Below are 23883 nucleotides of genomic sequence, written 5' to 3' on the forward strand. Positions count from 1 at the left end.
AATCACGTTATCAACAGTAGCTTAAAAATAAAACCACAGAAGCAATCCTTCGTCATTTCCCAAGGTCTAGCATCCAGCATTAAGATGGTGAAGACAAAATACCAGCCAAAGCATGCCACATCCCCTTTTCAATAGTCTTCATTATGAAAGATGTTGATTCCACCTATGTTCCACTGAAAAACTCTCTACAGATGAACAGTTATGTGAAAGCGGTTTCCTTAAGGACACGTAAACATTTTGTTTGTTTTTAATTAGAAAATGTAGGACCCACCTGATTCTGAGATTAAAGTTGTCATAAGACTAGGAACAACAGCAACAATTAATTTATAGTCGTCGTAGGCTTTTTACTGTTGTATTGGAGCTCTTCTTAAATCATGGTAGGGGTTGGAAGGGACCTTTAGAGATCATCTAGTCCAACCCCCCTGCTTCCACCGACTTCTTTAGGAGGGAAGCCACTCTCAGCATCATGCACAATTCGCCTTGAGGGCAACATCACCACAATGAAAATGAAAAATGAGTAACAAACAAAAAAGTCAGAAACATAAAAAATAAACATCACATTTATTTAAATAAAAATATACACACAGTGTACAATGGACGTGGCTTACAGACAGCAATGAAACAAAAATGCTAAATCCCGAAACCTAAAAAGTTGAATTGCTATAGTTGTGCTTAATTTCTCTGAATGAACACACACTATGGACTGCTAATGCTACTTATACACCATGTGCTCCAGAATGTGAGACAGAAGCGTTACAAGGAACAGCTACACAAAATTAACACAAGTACCAGAGTAATTGGGGATTTTAGAAATTTCCAAGGTAAACCATTCAAATACAAAACTGAAGTGCTGAAAACTTTTATAACACTTTGTATGCATGGCAAGAATACAAAACACTACTTCCAACTGAGATATACAAAAGAGCATTATGGTCCAAATCCCACCACTGCAAACCCCATAGATTCCCAGATCTCATTGCTACCAGAACTCTTTTTGCCCACCAGCATGCACACCCCATGCTTTATGTTTCAGCTCTTTGGAATACAGATACATTGGTTAACATGTGTCCTCCATTTTTATTCTGAAGTATTAAGTTCCACATTTAGTTGAGCAAATACAAGTTTTTAATCTTGGATCATGAGTATCATGCTGAAATTCACTGTTGTTATATTACTTATTCAGCAGATGTTATGAGAGGAAGCAAATAAATGTCTGAGTGCTGCAGAGTGTAAGCTGAATGCTCTGGCAAGACAACAGTCGATGTGCTGCATGACTAAGGAAAAAAGCAATGTATTAAACTCAGAATTTTTGCTTTGGAAAAAAGCATTTGTGTGTTATTGTTTTTTAAACATGAAATTTACATGGTAAGTTTGTGTTTTGAAAAACAGTAAATTATTTTAAAGCACTTCAACTGTAAAAATCTGCTTCTAAGCTACAAATAACTGAAAAGACGCAAATTCATGTCTCATGGCATTGCCTATACAGCATGCTTCTTTACAATAAAAAACCTCAACATAAATATAGATACCAATGGTTTCAGGTTTACAATATAGCCAAGTTTAGAATATATGTCTAAGACTGTTAACTGATTATATACATTAATTGACATAAGTAATTTTGCTGCATGGTTTTTAATGCTATTTCTTTCTTTATTAGACGAGTTAATGTTCAGTGCATTTTATGCTTTTTATAAGCAGACCATAGGATTTCCTGGAACTTGTGTTTAAACTAGAAATAAAAATCAGCTTATTTTGCTGAAGCTCTTAATAGGCATATTATGCAGTGGGCTTCAAAATGATATGTTGCACTTCTTTACACCTATATTACTAGTGATGATTTAGAATACCATTACAATTTATTTCACTGCAAATAAGTGAATTTTCACCAGGACTGATCAATTTAAATGCAGAAAGTGTTTGTTAATTTCCTTATTTCAATTATGTAATGCCAAAATTCAGACTGTACAAAAATTAACAGTGCAAAAGACTTCATTATGGCTCTTTGTCAGTTAATATTTTCTTTCAGCTGTCCTCCTAAATGATGTCTTCTTTATAGCACACACACTGTTTGTATTCCATCAAAATACACTACTTCACAGACAAAACCCAGATAACATAATTTCTGCTTCCTAATTCATCCATAAAAGCCAAAGTATAAACACTAACAAGAATATGGTTTAAATTCCCCAAAAGTAGTTTTCAGGAAAAAAAAAAAAACCCTACCTGCTTAATAGTGTGAGGTCTATGCATGTTATGCATTTTAACAGTATTGCAATTATCTCCAAGAAAAAATTACTTTAACTTCCATTTGCTTACTTTTTTAGGCATTTTATACTACCTCTCTATTTAAACACTAGTCTGTGGTATAAAACCCTCAGATAAGCATGTAATGCGTTACAGAAATATTTAAAGCTAGAAACCCTTACTTCAGGATTCCTCAAGGCAGATCCTAATGACCTCATTTCTACAAATAATACCTTCTGTGTGTACGACATGATTTGGCTTGAGGTGCCAGGTGTCATTTTGAATGTTCCTCTTCTAGCCCTTGAGAACTGCCTTCTCCTCAAAACAGATTATTTTATACCTTACAAAAGTTTTGATAGAGCAGATATGGAACATTTTCTGTGAATCCACCACCAAAATCAGTATGCTTCCCTTAACATTTTGCAGAACAAATGGTGTAGCTTTATCCAAATTAATTTGCTTGATTTTGTTCCTCTGCTACTGACAGTGAATTACAAGGATATGTGTAAGACCTCAGAGACGATTTAGCTCTGCTAGGCATCAAACAATGCTCAGGGCTTGAAGCAGCTTCTGCATTGCTTCCAAGCAATGTAACTATCTACCTGCAGCAAAAACCTCTTTGTTTTTTCATAAGAGGTGAACCATAAAACCCACTAGTTTTGGATCCACGCTCAGTTGACACCTCAGATTTGATGGCCCGTCCCTTGTCTGTGTAGACTACTACTGCAGTAAACCACCACAGGCAATGACCAAATCAGGAAACATTTGAACTTGTTTCAGTACAGAAGCAACAAGGCTCTTCTAGGAGACTTGGAAACATGTCAATAGGCATTACAAGAGACTGGTGACCTACATATTCCAATAAAAATACTGCCTTGAAAAAGTTCAGCCTTATTTAGCACAAAAACCTAAGCCTGCTTTTCTGCAATGGCCCAAAGCGAATGAAGTTTCTCTGCAGTACATTGATGGGGGTTGTTTTGTTTTGTTTTGTTTTTTATTTATCTTTAATGAAAACCAGATTATTTAATTTCACAAGAACATAATGGGCGTTGCTGTTAAAAAGGGCAGTAATCCCCTGCCATTTTTTTTTTCCTCCAAAAATGTGGCTTCAATGTGGTAAACATCTCCTATATAAAAGTAACGTGATAGTGAGGATGTCAATTTAGAACCCAAGTGGGATTAAAATGCTGAGGTGAGTTCTTGAAAGACTATTTTCCTGAAAAGAAAATCTACAGAATTTCATATTTTCAACTTGACAGAATGCCCATGGGACTAAAATAAAGAACTGTTGCAACCTGTAGTCCCCACCAGTGAATAACATTCCCATACAGACTTTTAAAATTGTTTCAGAATGGCTGCAGGAAGGTCAGCATTGTCTGTTGTACATCTGTGGGATTACTCCAGAGATGCAGGAGGAATTTATTGCTATTTCTAAACAGTACATGTAGGTTATTCCGAGCTAATAATAAACATGGCAGATAGCGAGGGCTGACAGAATAAAACATTACTTTTCTAGGAAGATTTATGTTACATAAATTTATGTTAAATACCCAAACACAAATTTATGCACTTCTACCTACCCAGTGAGTAGTGCCCACATCTACTGGTACAGGACAGGAAAAAAATAAGGCATTACATTCTCATATGCCTGAGCTTATCTATGATGCAATCCTAACTTCTCTGACATCTATTCTTCAAGTAATACATTACAGATGAAGAAAGAAGTCATTCATGATTGTATATTACATATTAGAACTAAACAACAAATGCACCAAAACACTATGTAAATGACCTCCTTTACTTTGAAAAAAAAAAAGTTCCCACTAGTTAGGTAAATTCACTATATAGGTAAATTCCTTGCTTTACTGAAGCAAACAATGATCCCTTCCTCAAAGCCTCAAAGCCTAATCTTGCAAATATACAAGACAGGTTTAATTTTATTCACATGACAGATCATTTCCGTATAACCCCTCAATTAGTATTTGCAGAATCAGGCTCTTACATATGTATTTTTACTAGCAGAGTTACAGATTTATACGCAGTAATGGGCATTAATGGATTAAAAGAACAATTTTTGTATCACTCACTGTGTAGAAAGATTTCTTTGACTTCCATAGGACCAAGCAAACATGAACTTCTTTATCCATGGCAATTACAATTTCCTACAGATGCTCAAATTCCCAGTACAGTTTTACTAGGATAAAATTCTCACACTTCTGCTCTAGATATTTTTTTCTCAAATTGAATGCATTACATAAAGGTCTGTAACCAGTGAATTGTAGTTCTCTCTAGGAGGCAGAAGGCAGCAATAAATAGGTACAATTAGAAAACACAAATGTTTCCAAGACAAATTTCAGGACTAACACAAGTTGGCAGAAACATTAACATTCATTTCAAAACCTGATACTTCTTCATCCTACAGGGTCTATATGCACCATTGCAAATTTAATATAAATCTGCTGCAGTGGCTACCTAGTCTTAATACAGCAGGCTCCTCATAACTGTAACATTTATTGCAGGCTCTGTAAAAACATACATGTTTTTATAGCCTAAATATACATTAACTCCTGTATGTACAACTCATCTTCCTTATCACAAAAGAAAATTTACTTTGAAGGGTTTACAGTAAATGGGAACATGACAGGTCACATTCAGGCCACCTTATTCAAAGAATTAATTCACCTGATTTAAATGTGATTTATGTGAAAGTGAAATAAGTATTTGGCTGTGGCACAGAAAACCAAGAGTGATACATCCAAATGAACTGCAAGGAATCAGAACGGAATTACTGAAATTACAGGCTGTAATTACTAAAAACATATTATGAAGTTACCATGCGTAAGAAGATAAATGTAATTACAAAACGTATATTTAGCCCAGATATTAACATTAGCATGGTTCATAAACAATTTTGTGAAGTATTTAATCATTAGTGTTTAAGACCTCAGTGCTACACTGGCTACAGAAAACACTATTTCCAGCTGCAAGAAACCTCTTAAATCTCAGGTTTTGGTTTGGAGTCAGCATGTCACCTTCCAGATTGCTAACCTCAGTTTCTACAGCAAATAATATTTTCCTTTTTAATCTTCGCTCAAATAACCCAAGAAACTAATTCCAGCTGGCTGATGAGTCATACTAAGCTTCAGCTTTACAAAGAAAAGTTGAATGTATTTGGTTTTAAAAATATTCAGTCCATTGCTTTTTCTTGATATTTTATTTCAGAACGACTAACTGGAGTTTTTTTAATGTAAAATGATCAAACCTGAAAAAAATAACACCTCAACTGGTTACACATTCCCAATTAATAAGTCATAAACAGCGATTTTTATATTCACTAATTAGCGTGATGTATGTTCCTGATTACGCTTTTGTTAAACTTAGGTGTCAGCTTTTCCATATGTCCCTTCTGGAGGTCTGTAGTACTTTGGGAAAGCCATCAGCTGTATCATGTTGAATGCATACTTTCTGCATTTGATATTCTTCAGTACATTCTCTATGCGGCATCCTTCTCTAGTGAAAGGGGGAAAAAGTACAACTTCATGAAACACAGAATAAATAAATATGCTTTATTTGTTCATTGCAGAGTTTCAGCAACAGTTGAAGTAAAAATAACAAAGATTCAACTCTACATTTTTGTTCTCCACAAGTGATGATACATCTTACAAAATTAAATCCAAGGCCAGGCCCAGTACAGTTATTGCCCTCAGAAACACGTGGTAAGATTCCCTTTCCCCCCTAGTATATTTGCCCTTGAGGTTTAAAGTTTAGTAAAAAAAAAAAAAAAAAAAAATTAATACTTTAATGATACATTGTTTTAATTCCATAAATATATTTGCCTTTTAAACCTTCTCATATGTTTTTTTTTCTCAAATTCTTTGCTATATATGTGAGAATACACATTGCTCTATAAATACATTTTCTAGGAATAAGGCATTTTATTAAGTCTGGCCCTAGAAATTTGTGAAGGAAAGTTTAATCTCTGCTTCATTTCCTGTATGTTTAGCTTTGCAATGAAAAAAAAAAGAGAATGGCTTTTCAAACAGCCTGATCCAACTCTCTGCTTTATGAAGGAAGGATGTTCGTTCACATACAGTACAAAAGTCACAAGTGCCAAAGGGGTGCATCAAGACAGAAACAGGACTTGGTTAAAAAGAATATGAAAGTGTCTTGAAAGCAAAAGCAACTAAAGCAACAATTTCAAACAGGTTAATTTCATTACAAAACAGAACTTACTCTATTCCATTTAGTTACTTGACAGAAAAGGGTTAGTAGTAGCAAAGTAATAATCATTTGTTAAACAAAAAAGCTCTCATCAGCTAGTAACAATGAAAAGAACACAATGAAAGTTCCATCTAACAAACCACTGCCCTGTAATATTTGTCTAGGTGTTAGCTTGTGTTGTGCAAATTAATTCTTCTTTTTTTTAAAAAAAATCAGACTAGTTACTCTGGAAAGAGGGATTCAAGCATTCAGGATTCCACATCTTCTTCTATACAGTGACAGCATTCTAAGTGGGCATTCTTTGAGTTAATTACAGTGGGAAAGCTTTACCATGAACAGAAAGAGCAAATCAATTCACTCAATGCATAGTATACTTCTTAGAGTTCAGAAAAAAAGTAACAAAACCACAGTACATTGCAGACATTTGTATCTTAGAGACCAATCCTTGGAGTCTGAGACTGTAGAAATATTACAGCGTAACTCCTTTTTCTAAAGTTAGTTTGTTGCTGTTTGTAGAAAAGAAAGGAACACAAGTGAAGTTTATTGATATTTGGCTAATAGCAGAGCAAGACTTAAAATAAGCCACACAACCAGCAAGTGTGAGCTGACAAGCAGCAAGGCGACAGGATAGAAGTGTCGAGAAGTTGGCTTGTTATCAGTTAGACAGCCTGTTTCGGGATCATCCGATTCATTCAGTGCTCCCTGGGTTTGTCTGCTGTTAAACAGGGGAAGTTAGGAACAAATAGAACAGCATTTAAACAGCAAAGAAAGCCAACATGTAGGTATTTTGACAAAGTGAAACTATATATAGCCATTTTGATGAAACAGAGTTATGCTAAATACTTCCACTGTATTTACCGCGTCCTACAGCTGACATGGGAAGCACGATGACTAGGTGGCTAATATGTTATTCAGCCTGCTAGGTGCCTTAGATTAGTATTCAAAAGTTAATATGAAATAACTTATGAGATGAACTATACTATCGCTAAAATGAACACACACACTGAACAGAAATGAAACCAGGAAGTTAAAAACAATGTCAAGGAAGCAAAGGAAAAAAAGATCACAAATACATCACAATGCAACACTGACAAAATAGCGTCTCCATGGTGTTCAAAGGCTTTTTAGTCCTTCTTCACTACTTATTTAGGAATTATACAGGCAGAAATAAAGGGCACATGCTCCTCTTTGAGAGAATTAATAGCTATTCTAAAATAGTATTAAATGATGGTAAATTGACTTCTTCAAAAATTCATCAGTGCTGATGACTCAACAGCAGTTCTTTTTATTTAAAATGCTCACACCTACATTCCTGTAGGAAAATTGCCTTCTACCCTGTTCAGTCAATGTAGGTAGGAACTGATCTGCTTAAAGCAAAGTTCTACAGAATGACCGTGAGTTGTGCTGTCACTTTCCTACTCCAGCAACAAGGGAACTTTCAAATCACTGCCAGTCTGTTCCTATTGTAGCTCTGGTAGCTTCTCTACAAGTAGAATGATGCATACTTCAACAATATCTTTTCAGTCTTTCTGAATTTAACTTTATTTGCATTCACTCAGGAACTCTGTGGACTTCCTTTGGGCAGTGAGGACTGATATGATCTTTTTCTATTGCCTGCTAATATTCCAGGATGAAAAGATAACTCTCAATTTTTCTCTGTGGTCTTAAGAACATCCAAATATATCAGATTACAAGACAATGATTTTTCAGAAGCCCATGTTCCAAGAATGCTGTTTTATTCCAAGAAGAAAATGCTGTCAGATCACAAGAGGCCATAGGACAGTAAAGGTAATATCATGTTATCCCAGGTAAAATGAGAAGAGTGCATAAAAGACAGCAGAAGTCACTTCATCTTACAGAAAGCCTGCCTTTCTGATTCACATGTTGCAAAGTAGTGTTGTGTTTCTTGAGCTTGGATAGCAAGAGAGATACAAGAACTACATTTACAGGTGGGATCTTAGGAAAGGGATCCTTCCAGGTTAAGTTCTTAATTTTTTTCTTTGCTTTAACTATCCAGTCTATATGTTACACTAATAAATAGCATCACCAATACTATTTTAAATAGCAAAATAAATGATAAAAAAATAAAATCCCTAATATTTGGATTTAAGTCAAAGCAATTAGTGATGTCAGCGTGTCTGCCACTCTGGTCTACAGTTTTCAAGTGTCCGTGGGTCAAACTAGGACAGAACTCAAATACTATTTTAGACAAAATCCTCTCAGAAACTAGCTGTATATTATGCTTTGGCTGACACTGAAATAAATAATGCTGTGTTCTGTATCAGACCACTCCACAACTTCCTTCCTTTTCTGCTCACAGTGATAACGTTGCCATTTCTGAATCAGTTATGAGGACTAACTGTATTGGTCTCTGTTAATTTTCTCCTTAATCATTTTTTGAAAACATGCTGTTTACTGTTTCTCCTTTCTTACCTTCTACAGGATCCCACAAGTCTGCTTCTTTGACCCTTTTTTGCTGTCCTCACATTCATTTTCTACTCTTGAAGGTGAGTCTGCTGGTTTCCGCTTACCCCCATTATGCCCACAACTAACAGCTCTAGCTCAGCCCTCAGAGTCCCATCTATTCAGCCCGAGTCACTGAGCCCATGTGTTTTTGGACTGTCCTTCTGGGTGTTTCCCACCACAGACTTCACCTGTGTGCCTGTGGTCAGAGCAGATGCAGATACTGAACTCTCAAAAGATCCGTCTAGGCAGGAACAAAGTTCAGCATTGTCAGCACAATCACTACATTAGCCAGTGTTACATACCATTTGGGATAGCCTTAGCTTTGCATGTTAATAGTTTATTCTAAGTAGGTTGAGTTACACGCTTGCAGGTTGCCCCTACAGGGATGAACCCTCTTACTTCTGTGGTGTGCCTTGTTCAGTTTTGCTCCTTATCTCATTGACAACACGACTGTCTTTTATCTATGTTGTTACAAGTCCCATTAGCATCGGTGAGATTTATGCAGATATAACGATGGAAATACAGCTAAAAGCCATTTGCTCATTTTTTTTTTTTTTCAATTGAAAAGCCTACAGTACATTTGTTCTTTGATATGCTGAAAAGAATGATCAGTGCCTTTGAACATAAAAAGTTCTGTCTTCCTCCCAGGGAAACCACAGTGAACAGCTGATGCAGAGGGACTTCTGTTCCACAAATTAGTCACATCATTCTATGCATGATTCCATAAGACATCCTCAAAATACAGCAAGAAGATCCAACTCCATTATTAGTTACCTAAGAACAGGTTGAGCAGAATACTTAAACATGCTTTTAATTTAATAGGAATATTTGATCACGGTCAAATGCCTTTCTAAGCTGTGCTAATACTTTTCAATGCACTGTAGTGACAGTGTCTTCTAACACATCTTGAAGTGTTCTCCACAGTGACTAATGTATCTAGTTAAACAAAGCGAGGCCTGACACCCAGCTGTCAGCAGCGTGACAACTCTGCTTCCCCTGGCTCATCATAATTTGCAGAAGTTTTAGTGCAAACAGCATGAATCCAGCTGGTGCCATGTCAGCTGGACTGATTTGGCTTCTGACTCTCAGTACTACTAGAACAGAGTGCTGCCTGACCCTGTTGTGGTGTGAAGGTATAGTCATAGTACTGGATGTTCTCTCCAACACAAACAATACTCTAACAGCTCTGAACTCACACCAAGGGAAGGAAGAAGACTCCCAAAATATCCAGTGAGTTTTTATTTCACACAGCTGCAGTTTAAAGAGGAACAGTGAAAGCTTCTAAATCTGTAACATCTGGGGTAACAAACACCTCTCTAACCTGTAGTACTATTTCTATTCATTTACTTTCAAATTGCTCTTCTGAGGCCTACGGCACAGCACAAATACATCATAACAGCCAAGGGTGCTGTAAGTTTAATGACGATATAACCATTGCAGTCTGCCTTCTATCTCACTTGGTGTTTTATCATCTTAAACTCCTATTGGGATAATGCTGTATGCCTATCAAATGAGACAAAGGCAAAACAGCAGGTATTTTCTGTTGTTTTTAAGTTCTGATGATAAATTGTTTGAAGCTCTAAGCAGTGGAGCAGAGAGAATGAAAATGGTGTGAGGAAAAAAGAAGCCTCTTAAGAGTCCTTATAAAGTCAAGCACAAGTAGGAGGACACATTCTGGTTTTTGATTATCAGTCACATGGACATCCCCTGTGTTAGACTTTAGGAGATACATTTTAACACTTTTGGGGGATATGCTTCTCCTGTCAGAACTGTTCCAGCTCCAGCTATTAATGACACTGGAAATTGTCCTAAAGCACTACTTCAGGTAGACTAGACAGGCATCCTTCCATCAGCACAAGTGTCCCGTGTGTAAGCAGTGACTTACTTCAGCCTGAATTCATGTCTAATAGCACACATACTTTAGGAGAATTTTCCTTTTTTACAGATGGACTCAGGCAAGCAGTTTCTGGGCCTGCTGGGTTTTTCTTGTCAAACTCCAGTGCTGACACAGAAAAACTTCAAAAGCGAGATGCCTCTTTTTAATCCCATCTAACAACAACAGCACAGATGTTTCTTCAAATAGAAGGGATGGCTAACAGTTGTCCATCTTACACAATTTTGCTTACTTACCTTTTCTTTTTTATTTAAGGCTATCAGAAGCCATAACTTTTAGAAAGCAGCTTCTTTAAAGAGTGCTTTCAGTCCTCTCAAAGATTTTAAACAGGATACTGTCTGGTTGCCTTTTTTTTAAAAAAAAAAAAAATTGGTGTGAAAGCAGCTTAATTTCTATATTATACATGTTACTGTGAGTCACTGAAATGCTTCAGATAAAAGTAAACTGTTTCAACACGCATTCCTACAGATCTAGAAGGTAACTTTAACTTTTTCAAAGGAGAAAGACGGGCTCCTTTAGCACATCTCCTGGCTGTTACGAAAATGCTGTACATCAAGAAAAATAAAACGTGATTCAGAAAGAAACAAATTGATCTCAGTCTAGTCTTAGAGGATTGCTGAATCAGAGCAGAACTCAGATAAAACAAATAAAAGAATACTGGGCAACAACGTTTTATGTTGAAAGATAAAGCTGATACAATAAAACCTCCAACACTTTGTAAAAAATAAAAAAATCTTTCTACACCGTTTCAAAATGGAAGATACAGGAAGGGAACCACCAGAGAGATTTTCTGTATCTGATGCATATCATTGTCAAAAAGTTGCAATATTTTCCTTAAATCTAGATGGTATTAAATATAGTAAAAGATGCTAGAAAACACCTTTTCTGCTGCTTATGTGATCCTATAATCTCTAATCTGGTTCAAAACAAATGACTGGCAGTACCGGCACTGCTGTGCAGCCTCAGATCTAAGAATACTGATGAATACAGTCAGTGATTTGGAGATAGCTGCTACTTAAACACGATACCAATACAGTCTAATACGTTTATCAAATTGTCACAATAATACCCCTCTTTTTGCTTTACTTCTTGTACTGCAACTTTTTTCTCTATTCTTTTTGCTTTTGACAGCATCTCTTCTAGCATCCCTTCTTCTTCCTTCTCTCCCTTCCTTGGTTATGAAACATTACTTTTCTAATGCAGTATTTAGGAAATAAAAAAGGAGAGCATATCTTATAACATGAGGCTTGTCCACTGAGTTTGACCAAGCAGCAGGTTGATGATGTAGTCATGATGACATGATATCTAGATCTTGAAAAACAGTTACTATGGGTTCTCAGTCTGTCCAGAGAAAAAGATTCCATTTGGAGGAGCTGGCCAGAAACACCACAGTTCTGGAGACTCAAGTATAGTCATGGTAATGAGCTTAAGCACCATTATGGACGGGCCATAATGGTTCAGTAAAGAGCAACAGATTAATCCACAGATTGTCTTGCAGTAGCACTTAATAGGAGGCAAAAAGACAAGTGGTCTTACACTCACACAACCACATTCAAGAAAACCCTGTTGTCTTATGTGATCATGTTGACAGACATAGGTTTTTTGGAAGGAATGGTCAAGTCAAAATTCAATTTACACTGTTGCTCTCTTTCCCTCTGCTGTGTATGTGTCCTCATCGAAGTAAAAATAATTATAAATATACAAGCTTTTCCAAGCTTAGCTGTTTTTCAATATCCTGGGGCAAGTGACAGACAGGCATACCTCACACCTGCTGGCAGTAAAGCAGCATGGGTCCTGCTTTAGGCTCTGGAACATCTCCCTGCAATCCTGCTCTGCAGCACCCTTCCTGGAAGATGTGGAGTCTTACAGAGTGAACTAGGTATTCACAATTTATTACATGATCTCATGTCCTCTCTAGATTCAGAGGAAGACACTAAGTTACTCATGAGATAAAATCTAGTATTTTCCTTTGTGACTGGTAAAGACTATCTGCCAGACTGTTCTTCTTCCCTGACATTAAAGAGTAACTATGTGGTAAAATAGTAACATTGACAGAAGTCATATAATGAAAATATAATAAAAATAAGCAAAACACTCCAGTTAGAATCACAACCCATTTTCCTCACTGTTGCTTTTGAGCCATTGACAGTAGCACTTTAAATCCACCCTTGTCAGTTCCCCACTGCTGCAGCTGAGCAGCAAAACCAAGTTCATATTATATCCCTTATCTGCTAAAAGAGATTGCAGGCCAGAGGCCCGCCATGTGGAATCAGTCCCTTGGTCATGCCAACTCCCAGGCTGCCCTGGAATCACCCAGAAGAGTGCTAAAATCCACCAAAATCATGCCAGGAAACATTTCATAATTTCACTATATAAAATCCCTGAGAAACATTCCCCAGCGGTTTTTAATTTACAAGTATGGGCAGAAACTTCAAGTCTTGCAAAGTCATTCTGGTAACTGTGTGAGAGATTAGCTTCAGAACTGAAAAATGATGGGTTTGCAGCAGAGATTCTTCTTTACCTGTCAAGACAGCTAAGTAGTTTTTGAAACATGATTTTCACCTCTATTATACTCCAAGCAAAGGATTTGCTGTTTCATTCTACTATTTACCAATACTGCTGTGCTGTATTACACATCAATGCTACAAAGGTTCCTCTTTTTAGCAAAAAATATAGTTCTAATAATCTCCTCAGAAACACTTCTAGAAAGGATTACATATATGGGAAATTCTCAGGACAAAATTGCAAAATCTTTCCTGACAAACCTCTCCTGCAAAGTTTGAAATTCAATTCAATATCCAACCAATATAAAAGCAAATGCTATCTATGTCTTTGTGCAGGAACACAATCAACCCATAGGCCAAACATTATGCTTCTTAACGATCTTAGCACATGTGAAATGATGATGACTACATGCTTCAAGTGAGTTCTGAACATACAAGACATTTCCCTTCCACAAAGTTACAGCACTAGTATAGTTGGCTAGTGAGTCACACTTATTTCCAGTCTGCTTCTGTCACAATGAGATTTTTACCAAGGATGTGATTATACATTTAGCTCATATAGCACAGTGAAACATAAACCCATGACAAATTCTTTCTTTCATATTTCTAATCAGGTTTTGAATACTTTCTGTTGACCGTGGAAAATCTTCATGAATCATGCCTTTTGGAGAAGATTTTTTTTTTTTTAGCCTGTTTTGCCCACGGTAAGGACAACTGCAAAGCTGATTCAAGAGGCAGAAAAGGCTTAACTGCACAACTAAAGAGTCATGCATGAAGAAGGATTCTTAAAATCTGACAGTAGTTACTAGATGTTCAAATCTATGAGTAAGTTGACAACATTAAGACCAGAAAGAACTGTTGGTGTAAACACAGGATCATAGAATGATAGAATGGTAGGGGCTGGAAGGGACCTTTAGAGATCATCTAGTCCAACCCCCCTGCAGAAGCAGGTCCACCTAGATCAGGTCTCATAGGAACATGTCCAGGCGAGTCTTGAAGACCTCCAAGGAAGGAGACTCCAAAACCCCTCTGGGCAGCCTGTGCCAGGGCTCCGTCAACTTCACAATGAAATAGTTTTTTCTTATGTTTAAATGGAACTTTTTGTGTTCCAGCTTCATCCCATTACCCCTTGTCCTGTTGCTAGCTACGATAGAAAAGAGCAATGTCCCAACCTCCTGACACCCACCATTTAGATATTTGTAAATGTTAATAAGATCTCCTTCTCAGTCTCCTCTTCTCTAGACTAAACAGCCCCAGTTCCCACAGCCTTTCCTCGTATGAAAGGTGCTCCAGTCCCCTGATCATCTTGGTGGCCCTATGCTGGACTCTCTCCAGAAGTTCTCTGTCCATCTTGAGCTGGGGAGCACAGAACTGGACACAGGACTCCAGATGAGGCCTCACCAGGGCAGAATAGAAGGGGAGCAGAACCTCCCTTGACCTGCTGGCCACACTCTTCTTGATGCATCTCAGGCTGCCATTGGCCTTCTTGGCCATGAGGGCACATTCCTGGCTCATATTTAGTTTATTATCAATCAGGACTCCCAGGTCTCTCTCTGCAGAGCTGCTTTTCAGCAGTTTGACCCCCAGCCTGTACTGGTGCATGGGGTCATTCCTTCCTGGATGCAGGACTCTGCACTTGCCCTTGTTGAACCTCATGAAGTTCCACTCTGCCCAACTCTCAAGCCAGTTGAGATCCTGCTGAATGGCAGCACAGCCTTCTGGGGAATCAGCCAGTCCTCCCAGTTTGGTGTCATCAGTGAACTTGCTGAGGGTACACTCTGTCCCCTCATCCAGGTTGTTGATGAAGATGTTGAACAAGACTGGCCCCAGAACCAAACCCTGTGGAACTCCCCTGGCCACAGGCCTCCAACTCAATTCCGTGCCATTGATCACCAGCCTCTGGGCTCTGTCATTCAGCCAGCTCTCAATCCACCTCACTGTCCGCTCATCCAAGCCACACTGCCTGAGCTTTCTGATGAGGATGTTATGGGAGACAGTGTCAAAAGCCTTGCTGAAGTCAAGGCAGATGACCCTCATCTAGTCAGCCAGTTATGCACTCATAGAAGGCTATCGGATTGGTCAAACAGGATTTCCCCTTGGTGAAGCCATGTTGACTCCCCCTGATAACCATCTTATCCTTCATATGTTCAGTGATAACATTCAGGATGAGTTGTTCCATCACCTTTCCAGGGATGGAGGTGAGGCTGACCGGCCTGTAGTTTCCTGGGTCGTCCTTCCTGCCCTTTTTGAAGACTGGCGTGACATTGGCCTTTCTTCAGTCCTCAGGCACTTCACCTGTCCTCCATGATTGTTCAAAAATGATGGAGAGAGGCTTAGCAATCACATCAGCCAGCTCCCTCAGCACTCTAGGATGCATCCTATCAGGACTCATTGACTTATGAGCCTTAAGCTTGGCCAACAAGTCTTTAACCTCTTCCTCTTCCACCCCGGGCAAGTCCTCTGCTGTCCTGGCCATTCTGTTATCCTTGCTGGACTGGGCTTCCCAAGGGGCAGCCTTGGCTGTAAAGATTGAAGCAAAGAAGGCATTCAGTACTTTGGCCTTCTCTGCATCCTCAGTCACCAGGGCACCCTCAGTGTTTAGCAGCAGGCCCACATTCCCCCTCGTCGTCCTTCTGCTGCTGATGTACTTGAAAAATGCCTTATTACTGTCCTTAACTTCCCTGGCTAAATTTACTTCTAGAAGGGCTCTAGCCTTCCTAGTTGCACCCCTGCATGCCCTGGCAATGTTCCTATACTCTTCCCAAGAAGCCAGCCCCTGTTTCCACCTCTCATAGATGGCTGCTTTCTGCCTGAGTTGTCCCAGTAGATCCTTGCTCATCCATGGAGGCCTCCTACCTCCTTTTCCTCCTTTCTTGCGCACTGGGACACACTGATCCTGGGCTTGGAGGAAGTGGTGCTTGAAGATTGACCAGCTCTCATGGGTACTTCTATCTTCTCAGTCTATCACTCAGTCTATGTTGCATTTGTAATTCAGGTCATTTTAAGTGAGGAGCGTGTTGAAGAGCAACATAAATTTGTGTATTTTAACTCAGTGTTTTATATCTGCAACTTCAGTTTGAGATAAACAAAAGGAGGAATGTGACTGCTTCTGATTAATGACACCAATTCACATAATCTCATCATGGATTAACCAATGTGTGAATCATAAAATAAATAACAGGAAAGATCTGAAACCTACTCTTCCATTTCAAGTAAATAATGTCACTTCATTAATTACTTTCAAGCAGCACGCAGATACTGTTTATTTTCAACTGCATCAATGGTTTGAGATCTGCTCTGTTCTTATCCCAATCATTCTTTGAGCACTAGTAGCACACACGTTATGTGGGTGTACTTATGTAAGGGGGGTTTGTATACACATAGATTCCCTGATCACGTAAAATGCACCCAAACCTAATCTTAGCTGGTGCACAAGTGCTGGTACCAGGAGCATTAAATGAAGCAAAGAATGCTCCTTTACTTAGGCTAGGTGAGCGGCTAAGAAAAACGACTCATCCCAAAACCACACAGGCTGAGATATGGACTGTAGCAATCTAGTAATTGCACCTCTATAGTCCTATCAATAAACCACCTTATCTTTTCTTTAATTATGACTAAAGTCAACCTGTTAAGAGCGTTAAAAAATGCAGGTAATATCTTTGAATCTGAAATGTACTACCTTTTCCATTCGCTTCCTTCAGAGCCAATGACAAGGCTGGGCTGAATTTGGATCAAGTGCCTTGAAAGCATTCCTCGGCCTTTCTGACAATAAGAATGCTGCTGTGGGTTTCTCAGTAAGTTTCAAACATACTCTTCTTCATCATATCTCAGAGACTGAATATTAGCATCACTTTTAAAGCATAAATAGCAGTACAGAGACAGGGAGAGTGAGGACATGACATCCCATAGAGTTTTGCTTCTACAATTTCTTTTGAAGATTTGAGATCACTATAAACTAAAGATTCTACAAGCAGTGCATTTACCTTCTGCATCCCAGAGTTTTTGCTAGCAAACACATTATAACATCTCCTCTATAATAATGCTACATTTTCCTTACTCTCACAAAGAAAGGAAGGACATAGTTTGGCTCAGTGTGGTCATGGTAGTTCACAGTTTGCCAAAGATCAAAGACGCAGTTCTCAGGATATGCTTTATGAACTATGTTCAGGACTCTCTAAAGAGAAAAAGTTCATTATACTGTCAGTATCAGTTAATGATGAAGTAAATCAATGACAGATGAAAAAAAATGCAGAGTTACCTCTTGACCTCAATTGAAATATCAGATACATTATTTAAAACAAATATATGTATTTTTCTGTATTGCAGATTTTATTCTCTCAAAACCACATGATCAGTAGCGAGGAAACATTCTCAGCACAATTATTACTATAACATCTTGGGAACTGCAGTTTGCAAAAAGCTACAGGAATCTGCCAATTCCTGCAACTTTGGAGTCATTGGGACAGAGATATTTTAAGAATGAATGTCCCCAAGCACATCCTGGTTTTACCTAGCTGCACGTGGATGTGAAAAGCAGTATAATAGTGGGACCTTGTATTAATGGTGGTAATTGCCATCACTTACAAATAAACAGAATGTATATGATTCTTAAAATTATTATAATTGAGGAAAAGAGGGCATTTTACTAAGAAAATTCCAAAGCATATAACATAAAATTGAAAACATCGATACTTTGCAGAAAAGTCATCCACCTATAATCTATTGTTATTTTCTTCTGAAGAAGCAGCATGCCTGTAACACTGTTTAAGCATTTCCTTCTTTCTTACCCAGGAAGGGATATGAAACAGTAGTAGGTATAAATCTTCCCTGAGATGGTGGCAAGTTATCTCTGTCTATGATGCACTTTTCTATTCTGTGACATACACTGGTTATTTTGCATGCTGGAAGGAAAACAGTTCAAGGAACGTTTCAGTAAGACATCATATCCTGTTTTCCACTCCTTTTATAAGAATGCAGTTGTCAAGCCAGTCAGATCTGAGAGACATTAATCCTAGTATTGCTCATGTTTCTGATGATGTTTTTCTTTAATCACTAATAAAACCAGTACTACTTATTCACATGCTTAAATGTTTGGCTTGAGTAACTGTGAGCCACAGGCCAGGTGGTCAAATAGAGAACTCTACAGTGCAGCCAAAAAGCACATAGGTTGTTAACTAGAAATTAACTTCATTCCACATTAACTCGTAACCTCACTGGGAATGACGTTGCTTTTCCAGACCCAGTGAGATGTGTCAGCATTCGCAGTCCTCTCTAGCACTTGCTCATGACCAATGAACTATGAAAAAGTGCAGTCACCAACTGTAGTCAGTCTTTTGGTTAACACTGCATTTCTGTGGCTGTTGGACAGCGCTTGGAGGCTTCCAGTAACTAAACAATTTCCCATTTTAGCATACATTTACTGCACTGGCAAGAACACAGCAGAGACCGAGACTTTTAAACTGCTTAAATAATCCTCTGCCATGAACACAAATACATATGGACAGGTATGCAATGTTGTCTTTTAAAAAGTTCTCAGCCATTCTCATAGTTTTATTCTCAATTAATCTTTAGTAAAAACTAAATCAGCTTCACATCATCTCACCAAGAACCCAGTCTACACATGCTGGGATCATGCTTGTCTCATTTTATTGGTATTTAATTCTGTATTAGTTAAAAATAAATCCTGTAATGTGCTATTAATGCACTGCTACTGACAGCTTAAATAAAACCAATAAAACACAAAAGCTGCAATTGAACAGCAAAAGTAATTAAAAAAAAAACACTGTCAAACTACAGGCATCTTTTGCTATCTCACCAGTATACACAGGGGCAGAATTGGCTTGTCCACCAGGTTAATAAAATCTTTCCTACTCTCTTACAACACAATTAGAGTAAATAAGTAGCAGAAATGCTCTGAAGTATTTTTGTCCAGCTTTGTTCTTTGCATGAATACTTTGCACGAATATGAGACTCTAACAAAGCTAAAGGCATGTGAGTGCAGGCCGGCAATTGCACTTGTCAGATGAGTATGTACATTAACGCAGACAGAATATTTTGGTGCATGAAATAATAAATGACATTTTCCCAGGTATGGTACATAGTTATGAAATACATGCAGAACAATGTAGAAAATTTAAAAGACCATAATCCATCCTAATCTGGAAGTACTCACAGTTAATGGACATTTCAGTGGAAAAACAACAGTTTTACATTGGCCCAATAATGTTCTCTGAAGTTCAGAATAATTAACAATAGAAGAAGTAGACAGAATGAGGGCGAGGGGTTATCTACCAAAAATTTGCTTCCTCAAAAAGGAAATACTTTATTTAGAAAGCTTTTTCTCCCTCTCATTCATTCAAATTATTAGCTGCATATTTTTACCACGGAATATTAGCTATAAATAAGCTCTTATTCATAAATAAATACATCAAATCACAACGGTAGAAAACTTAGAACATTTACTGAAACATTGAAAAGTGTTTTGAAAAATAACTTCACCACATCTATCTAGATAAAACAGCTAAATGTTTGCAGAATTCACCATGTTCCCAAAGCCTGGTAAGATAAAGTAACTTTGTGTCCAGAAGAGCTATTAAATTATAAAGCTTATATAAAAAAAATCTATACAAACAAGAATTTAGGATAATGGCACTTCACGTACATTGTTTAATGGCTTCTGCTCTCTATATAAACAAGGAAACTGACAAAAGTGGATTTTTAAACCCAAAATATGAGTACTTATTTTATCATACAAACTAAGCAGATAAACAAAGGAAGTAGTCCAAACATTGTACTGGCTGAAGTCTAAACAGCAATCTAACACTGCACTTTTAGCTTCTTTTACATTTTTTAAAAAAAAATATTTAAAATAAATAACCTCTGGCTTCCCTGACCCCATGATAGTAAAGAAACCATTGTCTAGAGACAAATTTAAAAATAAGTAGTTTGTCAGTAAAATCTCCCCCATGCTACATTTTGACCCCTACCTTTCTTTTACCTCCAGTGGTTTACTAGCCTACAATACCAAATACACTTCCAAGATCTGATCCAAGTCTTTCAAAAGTCAAAACAAGTATACACCCTAATTCAGAGCAGGAAGTCTTTAGGTGCCAAATTTACCAGTCCAGGCTGCACATGTCTACAAAACATCCACAGGAGAATTCCAGAGGTCTTGAATCAAGTAGTTAACCATCCTTCCAAAGGGTATACTGTGAACATGAATTCTTAACCTAGACATTCATACAGTCGGTATCTAGAATGCTATGGTATATACAGCTTGATTTTGAGTGTGGCACTGAATTCAGCAGGCTTTGGAAGAAAATCCTCCAATGTCCAAAGTTTTTTCCCCCCACCTTTACAGAGCCCATACTTGTGCTACCACCATATCCCTTACAAAATGAACCACACAAGTCTCAGATTTTCTTTTGAGCACCATAAATCCAGCCAAATGCAGTGGCTAACAACATCAAGTCCACTAGACTAGAGATTATTTTTAAAAGACAGTCTTGATTTTCTTCTGTAGTGTGAATAAAAAAGATTTATAAGCAAGCAATTGTCTGTTTTGGGCTTTGTTACAAAGTAGTACAGAACATTAAGCTTTGCAACAAGACTAAATGTCTTTTTATTTCTCTTTTGGCATTCCATACCCAATGGAGTATGGATAGCAAGTTCACAGTTTTTACTTTTGCCGTGAAAGATCATTTGACTTTTTTCCTCTACATTGTAATATGTATTTCATTTAATAAACTTTATAATTAAACAACTCCTACTAAAAATATTTCTCTATTCTAGGAATGCAATTCAGAGGAGGTTCATTTAGTTCCATTAGTTTTAACATCTGTGTTTGAAGTTGCAGATAGTTTCAAAAGTAGCAATTGAGGTAATACATTGCTTCATTTACAAAGGAAATGGAATGCTTAATGCATTTTGTAATGCAGTAATAACACAGTGTTGGCATTTGCATAAAGCAGTCCACCGTAATCACAGGTGTTAGTCCTGTCTGGGTAAAGGTCTTTCTACTCTGCTAGCCCAGTTTGGACTCATTATTTCACCTGGTTATAATTATTATAGAGATCAGTGAAGTCCACACTACTGAAAGCCACATTTGGGAAGGTCTGCTACCTCATCTGTGCCTAGAAAAGCCAAATGGACAGGGAGAGGATGCTTTTCATTTAACTAATTGTGTGGACTGTTAGTGGAGAACAGACTGGCCAGAAAGAACTACTCACAGCATTGTAATGGTCTGCATTCCCTTCCAAGCTTGCAATACAGCTGTTGTGGCTGCTTGGAGCAGGGGATGGGACCGAGCTTGCCAGAAATCTGATTGCAAATTTCTAGACAGTGTTTGCTGGTGTAGTTTCTTCAACTTTGCTAGAGCTACTCCAGTTTTATTTCAGTTTTATTTTATACTCATGTCAATGAGTATATTAAACATACAGAGCACAAACCAGTATTTTAGAAAAGGTCTACATATCCAAATTAAAAGAATTTGACGGAGATGGTGGCTCCCTCCACTGTTATCACCATAGTGTCCTCTGGACTGCACAGCTGGGATTGTGAAACGCTATGGTGAGTTTTGCTTTCCAAATGTTTATTATTTCCTAGAATGATCACATCATGATCGCCACAATTATTAACTTCTCTTCTTTTGGGTATGTATTTAGGTAGGTCTGATTCAAACTTAAGTGTTGAATTCCAAATGTTCTTGCTATATTAACTGTAACAGCAAGAAAAGTAGAAAATTTCAATTTTTAATCTGCTCAACAGACAAACACTCAGAATGGAACCATGTCTGAAAAATATCTGTAGTGTGTCAGAGCTCACAGGAGATAATCAAAACCATGAGTTCAAATTCATTACCACCTCATTTCAAGTTTACCTTGGAATTAAACTTGAATTGAGACTGAAATGAGTTTTGTTATCCTTATTGTGCTACGCAGAGGAAGATTTGTATGACAGGAAGAATGATTGCCTTTCAAACTGAAAACAATTTGAGAGATTTCTGTCACAAAAATAACTTTTAAAAAATCAGCTAAGATTACAAATACCTTTCTGGATCATTCCGCTCTTTGTTTGCTCAGCATCCTCTTACTACTAAATGCCCTAGTCACTACTAAATGAAGTGACTACATTTTCCCAGCACCTCTACCTCAGTAAAATCTTCACCTACAAACAAGTACCTTCACCTGAAGACAGTAAACCTAGAGGGCAACAGAGGGCATAAAGTTTTCAAGTGTTTTAACTAAATTTTACTTGCACGTAAAACAACTAGAAACCACAGTGATGTAGAAATAAATGACTCAAAAAACTGTTTCTTGTCTTGGAAAAAAAATTGTAAAGTTGGAAGCCATTTTTAAAAATGTATTTCACTATGTTATAGACTAAAACAGCAACATATGACAAAATGAAATGCAGCAATTCCTAGTTTTCATTTTCTTTGACTATAAGTGTGTTTGTGCAGGTTACATCCTATACCACAAAGACCAATGTACTTAGGAGGCAAAACTTTGCTGTCAAGCTTGTCAAAGCACCACCAAAAGGCGATTTCAATTCTCCTTAGCCAGAAGAAATATTTTGCAGACTTTTAATCCTCCAAATTAAAATAATACAAATTACAGCCAGACAGACAATAACCTTGGTCACAAAAAAACAACACTTCTGTGGAGCAAAGTAAGCATGATGTGTAAGGTTATATCCACCTTAAGGGCCTTAGGAAACAACTTAATTTTCCCTTCAAAAAACAACAAGGGGAAGTAAGTTGCAATAAGAAGACAAGACAATATCCTACAGAAGGCAGCAAGGCAGGTTAATAGGGGAAAACCCTACAGAAGTAAAATTAGTATCTCTCTACTTGGCAGCACCTCTTGCCCATAAGGGAAAATAAACAGCATAGTAGTCTGACATGTATTAACTCACTTTAAGAATTAATTCAAGTAGCATCTTCACATAGCAAATTAATCTGTTAATCTGTGTAACGGAAATGTCAAACTATATTTAAAGCAATCGTCTATAAATTTGCTGATAATTCCATGGCAGTAGCAAATTTTTGCAGAGAAAGAAGGCATAGGGAGCAACCTTCTCCCTGAGGCAGCAATGCAGTAAGAAAGGAAGACAAGACTTTATTCAGCATGATGTTGGGGGAGGACTATCCAACAACAATCAGGCAGTTTACACACCAGTTCATCAGTGTCCTGGAGGGAAAGAGCCTTTAAACATGCGCTGCCTGCGGTATGTCAGCATGAATCCAAGTAGCAACAAGGAGTGGGAAGAGATAATTATTAATGTGCAGAACAGTGAATGCTAGTAAGGCAATGAACCTTATTTATAAGCCTTGCTATTGCATTCTGTTTAAGAAAAAGTAGATCCAAATTCAATTTCCCACAAAGGAGAGGACTGTGTTAGTCTTGACTAAGTGACTTGACATCTCTATACCTTCTTTCTCCTATTAAAAAGTGAAAAAGATACAAGTGCATTTCTTTATCTTAGCCTTTGCTTGGCAGTTACATACTTTTTGAGTCAAGAACGTTTGACATTAAGTAGTGTTTGCACATCTGC

At 37.6% G+C, this 23883-nt stretch overlaps 1 protein-coding gene across 3 annotated transcripts in view; it reads right to left on the bottom strand.

Annotated features, from left to right (window-relative positions):
• Nucleotides 1-542: 542 nt before the first annotated feature.
• INPP4B (inositol polyphosphate-4-phosphatase type II B) overlaps nucleotides 543-23883 on the bottom strand; it is a 344498-nt gene continuing 321157 nt past the window's right edge. For 2 of the 3 annotated variants that reach the window (XM_061992339.1, XM_061992338.1), the window contains exon 25: nucleotides 543-5754. In XM_061992339.1, coding sequence (XP_061848323.1) covers nucleotides 5622-5754 — 133 coding nt within the window. In that variant the 3' untranslated portion in view covers nucleotides 543-5621. Of the gene's footprint in view, nucleotides 5755-9648; nucleotides 9706-23883 lie in introns of those variants that run through there. The other variant, XM_061992341.1, reaches the window with a different exon arrangement.

Source organism: Colius striatus, chromosome 3 (genome assembly GCF_028858725.1).
Source record: "Colius striatus isolate bColStr4 chromosome 3, bColStr4.1.hap1, whole genome shotgun sequence".
NCBI classification, from domain to species: domain Eukaryota; kingdom Metazoa; phylum Chordata; class Aves; order Coliiformes; family Coliidae; genus Colius; species Colius striatus.